The sequence below is a fragment of the Dinoponera quadriceps genome, unplaced genomic scaffold (genome assembly GCF_001313825.1).
Source record: "Dinoponera quadriceps isolate SergipeBrazil2010 unplaced genomic scaffold, ASM131382v1 scaffold3271, whole genome shotgun sequence".
Classification (NCBI taxonomy): domain Eukaryota; kingdom Metazoa; phylum Arthropoda; class Insecta; order Hymenoptera; family Formicidae; genus Dinoponera; species Dinoponera quadriceps.
The window spans coordinates 1-7,776 of NW_014557287.1; the positions used below are offsets into that span (position 1 = coordinate 1).

The 7,776-nt window shown below is 42.4% G+C and overlaps 1 protein-coding gene across 1 annotated transcript in view; it reads left to right on the forward strand.

Annotated features, from left to right (window-relative positions):
* Positions 1-927: 927 nt before the first annotated feature.
* The window catches only part of LOC106748880, a gene marked incomplete at its 5' end in the record, with an annotated part of 18,481 nt that continues 11,632 nt past the window's right edge, over positions 928-7,776 (forward strand). Inside the window, 8 exon segments of the mRNA XM_014627797.1 lie at positions 928-1,144; positions 2,957-3,187; positions 3,461-3,714; positions 4,175-4,469; positions 4,877-4,915; positions 4,918-5,230; positions 6,164-6,291; positions 6,931-7,057. Coding sequence (XP_014483283.1) covers positions 928-1,144; positions 2,957-3,187; positions 3,461-3,714; positions 4,175-4,469; positions 4,877-4,915; positions 4,918-5,230; positions 6,164-6,291; positions 6,931-7,057 — 1,604 coding nt within the window.

Genomic DNA, 7,776 nt, shown 5'->3' on the forward strand with positions numbered 1-7,776 from the left:
GTTACCACCTAATAATTTCAACCATTAGATTACATTATACATAATTAGGGTATTCATTTATTGTAAGGTAAGTCTATGCGATAAGTAATTGACAAGTGCAATGAACAGGCTTTGTTTAAGCGGCATACGGAATTTTTTAGCTATTGTTAATATTGTCTTCCAGGAAGGAGTAAGGGTAGAAATAAATCATAAAGTAGACACCTCTTTCGTGAAATCGTGTATCGCTTAAAAACAAGATCGCCGCTAGCTGTTTGATTTTCATCTTAAAAATTTTAATCTTTACTAGCTTTAACGATGAGGTTATTTAATTTTACGATGCGGAGTGCGAATTCTGCGAATTACTATCTGATGTAGAAAAGTGCGCCTTTCATTGCATGAGTATCATCTCGAGAATTTTGAGATTTTATTATAATTATATTTTGTCACGAAAGTATGTCTACCTCGTGCAGTAAACACGTTAATGCAGCATTTGAGCGATTAACTATCAATATTGGGAACGTTCATGCTGTAAAATTTTATAGACTATTCGTGATCAGTCGTCAGCATAAAATATATCGTGATGTTGTTTGTCGCATAGCGTGTTTCACACATTTTTTGATTATAGATAAAACTTTCCATGTGCGTTATCGTGACACGCTAAAATTTAAGCCGAAATGTCTTGTACAACAGATATGAACGGTAGCGAATAATAAAGTAGATGTTTCTCACGTGAACGCGTATAATTTAGCTGTGATGTCATGTGCGATTTTAATGTTAAGTGCACGAAGCGTAATTAATGCTTAAGAGCATTGTTGAGAGCGATCTTCTTCTTGACGATCATTAAGCTTGACGACGTGATCATCTATCTTCGCTGTTGAAGCGGCGAATGTCGCGATTAAAGTGGTCCGCAGTAAAGTGGGCTTTCACAGCGCTGTGATTATTATTTAGCAACTTTCGAATTGCGGGTCATTGCGAAGTCGCGATCGTCGCGTTCGGAGACTCGCGTGGCCTGACAAATATTACGCGGCAATTCGTTTTGAATTTCAGACAGAGCAGAATTCATAGCATCGGTCTACCGACTAGAACTTCCCTGCTTCCGGAACCACCACCCACCGAAAGTGATGTACCGCCGCCAATACCACGTCGACATTCCGCTACCCCGGCGGTAAGAAATTTTCTTTATTTCTGTTTGTCGTCGACCGATTTACGAGTTAGCATTTCGCTCGATATTTACGGTATACCACACATCTATCGTATAAAAGACTCGTCGCAACGGATAATGGAGAGATATTGAAGGGAAAGTTGCCCTAATGATTAAGGGGGAAAATATGACGGGAGGATACTAAAAGGATTTTCAAACTTTGCAGCTCGTCCCAAGCAGGTAAGTTGGGAAAGTTGCATCGTCGGTATCTCAGCGGACCACGTAATCTCGACACCTTAAATCATGCGACTAAACCCGGTAGTTACCGCTACTTTACGAATTAATATCGCCATACCGACGGCTCGTCTTGCCGTAATTACGCGATACTGCGCCAAAAATCCTGAAGCCCACCTTAAACCATGTTATATTAGACAAAAAAATTTTCCACTGACAGTAGAATAAACTGATCACATTGCGTAGTTCACCCTGAACATTCTTCGAGGTTAATATTTGTAACTTTTATTTTTTCTAAACGACATTTGATTGAAAAGCGGATTTTAATGGAAAACGTCGGCGATATTAAGAATTAATATAAAGATTTTATAGAAGAATTTCAGAATCTTCTACGATTTTGTTATAACCATAGGAAATTTATAGTAACATCCGCGATACTTATTATGTGTGTGCACCTCCATTAGCTCAACTGACGTATAAATAAAACATTAATAAGAAAAATAAAAAATATATCTTCATATTCGTAATATTGTACACATATTTGTCTTAATTTCGTTCAAAATTAATATTTATTACTTAGGTAGTTAAATAGAGGATATGGATAAATATTCTCTTTTTCAGTAAATAATAAACTTATGTAGAGGTCCCTTAATATCGCCATTGAAAGAAAAGAAACTTTACTACTATCTCAATATTATTATTGCGTGTTACGTTCGCGTAACGTGTTACACAATATCTTCTGGTGAGGGATCAGATCATTGCTTCAGATGAAGCAATCGGCAGCGATAGCGCCGAAAGAATCTCGAGTGTTAAACAATATCTTCTGGTTAGGGATACCCCGAGGTATCAGATCATTGCTTCAGATGAAGCAATCGGCAGCGATAACACTGGAAAACCAACAGTTTTCTAATACATCGCAAGAAAAACCCAATTGACTCATTTTTTATGGCGTAAGATGCACCTTGCCCTGATTGGGTAATGAGGAACCTGCGCGGGGGTGTCTCATTACCTACCTATAAAAGGTGACGCGAGAAGCAAAGAAAAAGCTTTTGTTCCCTCGCGACTCTCTCTCGGCTTCTACGTCAAGTACGACTTAACTCAGAACAACTCCTCAAACGTAAATAAATTTAATTCTTGCAACTTTTTTTTTTATCTATTAACTTCCTTCAATCTCACACACACACACACACACACGTACATACCCGCTCATCCATATCCACAACAGCATTCACACAGCCTCGTCCACCCTAGGGTAAATTGGTTAAATCCATTGACCCAAAAAGGACATTTACACTCCACCCGAAGCCTTGCGTTCGCGGCGCGACTCCGTATCTTTCAATAATCCAACATCCGCGTCCGGGACGTAACATGCGTTAAGATTTCCGGTTTAGTTTCTGTTGTAAAAACAACGTCAAAGTAGGAAATTTTGTGAAATTACTCAATAAACTGTTACGAAGAAAGGAAAGAAAACTTGGATTAATCAGTGGATTATTCGGAGAAAATCGTGGGGAAAGAAAAAATAAATAAAGCCTGTCCGATGCGTACGTTAGATATAATATAATCGAAGGGGAGAGGACTGCAGACTCCTTGGCTTTGACACAGGTAGCACCACCGCCGATTCCGCTGAGGCCGCCGGCGATACCGAAGAGGAGCAAGAATGAGAAACCTATACCTCTGCAACCCACGGCCAGACAAGATAATCAAACGGCTCGTCGCAAGACGAGCGATCCCACGTCCACACCTTCGTCAATGATGAAGTGGAACAACGCGGACTCGACGAACGAGAAACTCATAGACCTGGATCCTGCCAGAAATCAAGATCAGACGTCGCAGGTGACTTACTTTCGTATTTTTTGCACAAAACTCTCCTTCGATTCAAAGTTCAATATTAAGGGAACAGCAGAGCGTTTAAAAAAATTACAGCTAAATATTTCTTATGTCCTGTTGAAAATATTTCTCTTTTCCTTTCGTTTTTGATGGACTTACCGCCGTGTGAGTTATGTTTATTGAATACATATAACTGCGGCGGAGAAGCTTTTCAAAGGATTCATCGCGACTGCTCTCTCGGAATCAATTTATATGCTTTCGTCTCTTCACGGGCCGCAGGATTACTTGTTGAGTTACGGCGGGAAGGACGCGCGGGGAACGAACGATTTCGTCGCTGATTTTGAGCGGGCGAACTTCCGAGAAGGACGCAAGCTCGTCCAAAAGTCGAGCTTCGAGGAGCTCCAGAAGGTCTCCTTGGACCTCGAGAAAAGACTTCATGAGAGAATTATTAAGAGCGCTGAGGCGAAGTTCGAGGATTCGGGTGGCCGGGTGGATTCTCGCCAGGGCACGCCCAACACAGCGCGGCGCAATAGGTAATAACGTTTGATACAAACGTATTAATTACGAGCGCGCCCGATATGTGGGGGAATCACCTTTGTGTATTTACATTGCCCGCTCACAAACGAAGTGTGCTAACGATATTGTTACCGCGCCCGTGAATATGTCCACATTTCGAGCGTGCTTCTCGAAACACTCGAGCGAAAACCGCTCGAAAGCCGTGCTTTTCCAGCGCGGAGGAGATCGTACGTAACAACGTGCTCGGGCCGATGATTGCGTTCGCGATAAGTCCGTTAAACGAGGCGTAAGTTCGTCGCGACGCTCCCTCGCACAGTTTCGAACCGCAGGCAAGAGCTTCCTCTTATACAGAGTAGTTCATGCGCTACCGCGGATAAATAGAAAAATGCAAAGATCCATTAGTGCCACCGATGAGAGAAGCATGGTCAGGTTTCAGGAAGCCTCATTATTCGCTGCTAACGAGCTCTCTCCTTTCAGGCAGCAAGCGTCGAAGTTGGGGAAGGAGAACGAGCCCGGGAACTGCGAGCAGAAGGAACCGTCCGAGAGCAAGCCCAGGGAGGAGACGGCGTCATCACAGAGGGAGATGTTTCCCGAGTCGAAGTACACGACGACGATTTTGGCCCGAAGTGAGGCGGAGCACGGCAGGTCGAAGTTCGAGGAACTGCAGGCGGCCTCGAAGAATCTGGAGAGGCGTCTGCACGAAGACGACGATTACCGACGGCGCCAGGAGATCGAGAGACGGATGAACAAGGACAAACCAGCCAGGTATTTCGTCCTTCCCGAGCCTTCGGTGTCCTCGGCGGTTCTCCCGCGTTTTCTCCCCTCTCTCGCGCGAGATGAACTTTATAAGCGCGTAACGCTTCTGGAATATTATATTTACATTATTCAATATTAAAATAATATTCCTATAAAGAATAGTATGTAATATTTTTTTTAATATTATAGGAATAGTTCTATTAGTGTTATATGTCCACTTCACATAATATTATAAAAATTTTCTTGGAATTATTTAAAAAAGAATAATTGTAATACGCATTTCGACATCAATACATGATTATACGACGTGATAAGTTACATTAAAATAATGAAAAAATATAAGATGCGTCTGAACAATAAATTCAACGTGGGGCGCGTTAAATGCACGACACATAATTACGTTTGGATACGAGGACCTCGAAGGAAAGTCGAGATCTCGGTAGACGTCGTCACGGCGATCAGGCTTTAGAACACAGCAGCACCCGATTGCGCGCACCAAATACGAAAGTGACATGGAAAGGGCTAGGAATATTTTGCAGCACAATCTGAGGAAGGAGCGGGCCGCCGGCGAAAAACTCGAGAAACTGCCGAAGGCTACGCAAACGAACCTGCCGCCGCCGTTGAGCGCCATTTGCCAGAGTCCCGTGCCGAAGCCCATCAGCGTCCGGCAGGATAGCAACGTCTCGTCCGACAGTTTCAGTCAGACCAGCTCGCCCAGCTACACCAGCAAGACAATGGAAGCTCCCTTGCTGCCTCACAAGCACGGCAAAATGCCAGGTTCGTTCGCGACGAACTCACGGACCCCTTAAAAGGACGCATTATCGCATTACCGGCGAGAAGTTCGCGAAAAAATGACGATAGAACACTCCTCGACGGTGTGACGGAGAGAGAAAGAGAAGGGTACGGCGAGAGCGCGATATTGTGGCGCGCCCTTCATTAATTGAACAATGCTTTTTTCAAGTTTAACCTTAGTAAAAAAATGTGCAAAAAACAATGAAATTGTGCAAAATATTAGTGAATGTTAATATAAATAAAGGAAAACGGAAAAAATGGCGGAAAATTCCTGCCGAGAGTTCCGGTGAGATTATAGATATCTTACGGGAACTCGTTTTCAACAAACTTTTTTTTTCTCTATCGTTCCACAGAGTGTAAAACTGCTGTCATTTGTTTGTACAAGCCACGGGGGTTTCCGGCAGAAATTTCAATTTATATGAATGTTCGCAGTCTTTCCCGTTTTTCTTGATTATTTATGTCAATATTGACACATTTTGCACAATTTTATTATTTTTTGCATATCATTGTTCGGAGATTAAACTTGAAAAAGTTTCTTTTTAATTTTCGCTCGAAGATCGTCCAAACATATTATATTTTATGTATCTCGCGACGTTACCCGAGAACGATAGATAAGCGGCCGGCTGTGATGCAGAGACGAGGCGAAAAGTTTTTCTCCCGTTTTCTTTTATTCCTTCTCTCTTTCTCTCTTCGCTCCCCGTTGCGATATTTAAAGGTGTCCATCCGAGGCGAGAAGAGCAGAAAAAGTTTTCCGATTCATCGCCGCGGTAGACTCGGCGAAAAGAAACTTCCGCAAAAAGAAACTCGCGATCCACCTTCTCCCGAATCTCGGATATTTGAGGAAATCGCGAACTCGGTGAACTCTTCGTTGATGTGTCGACGCTCTCACGCGACAACGAGATCTTTTGCACCTTCCAGACAGAGCTTTGGTGTCGGAACCTGACAACTCATCCGGCAGGCCGATAACGAAGTCCACGAGTACGCCAGCTAGTTTGCAGACTATCGTCAGGATGCACGCGGGGAACAACAATTCCTTGCATCACAAGGTGAGCGTTGCGACGTGAGCGGATGTAGCCGCATGTTGAGGACGAAGTTACAGGGGGGAAAATGCTGTTGTATCAAGAGTATAATTAGCCGACGACGGACTAAATCCTCTTGATTCAATAGCAATGTATTCTTTTTTTTGCATCTTCTGTATAATTTATTATATCAAGGCAAGTGGTTTGGAAGTAAAAAATTGTTGGCCAAAGCTCCGAATCTTGATAAAAATGATGTTTTACATACAGAAAATGTCTTCTTAAAGCAAAAAAATAAATATTTGTCAATAATTCAACATTTATCTCACTTTTCTTTAGATAAATATAAAATAATTACATTTGCTCATTTAATCTTCTAAAGGGTCTACCATTTCTTTTTTTACGATACTCTTCAATAGGAAAAAAATTTACATAATTTTGGAAAGGATTTTATATCATTTTAGATTCTAACAGGACATGTTAAATGAATTTTACAAAAAAACAATTATTTTCAAAAGACGCAAGGAAAACGCAAAACGAATATAACAGATTTTGGTAGTGCAAATGTTGACGATGTTATTACATTAGTGTAGTTTTTTAAAAATGATTTAGGAACGTCGCGACATTTGTTCCGTGTTCCCACCATTACTCGTATGTGTGTCTGCTCAGATAATCAGAGACATGACCAGCAGCCATTACGTGACGACGGGGAGGCTGCGTTTCAAATTCGTGCAAATTCTGCTGAACGCGATCGCTCTGTTGGCCATCGCCGGCGGTTTGGCCGCATACTTCAAAAGTAAGTTTAACATCGCGGAGCTCCATCGATCCGATTGTAATCGAAATGTTTCGCGAGTAATTAATAACGCGACGGTCCGCCGCTGAAGGTCGCAAAACCGATTGAGCGCTATCAAAGTGCGCGTTCCAAACCGAAGAGCACGTTTTTTAACAGCGCGGGTAAAATTGAAAAAGCGGACCGAAATGGACGTTTCTCTTTCCCTCGCTCTTCCTCGAAGCGCTTCAATACGCGAGCTTATGGGAGACCGAAAGATCAATAGCGATCCATTTGATTGCGAGTACCGATATTAGCTGAACTATCAACGGAAGATAATCCTCGCAAAGTTTTCATGCGCGCAAGCATCGTGTAACCTCGGTATCCTGAATTTTACCGAGTTTATTTCTCCCTCTCTTTACTTTTTTTTTCATGTGTTTTTTTCCCCCCTTTTCTTCCTTTCATTCTGTTTATTATATAATTGTCGCCGTATCTCCTTTCTGCGTAACGATCTTAGGGAGCTTTAACTCCAGGGTGTGAGAATAAATGCGCTTATCTAACCATCTATCTTTCTACTTCGGACGATAAGTATCGCGCTCAGGCATTAAATTCGCGAGAGAGAGAGAGAGAGAGAGAGAGAGAGGGGCAAAACGTGGAGACAATAGTTTTACGATATTACCGTCTCCCAAAATTATTACATCACCGTCTGAAGTTAGCGTAACAACGAGCTCCGGGGGGGGGGGGGG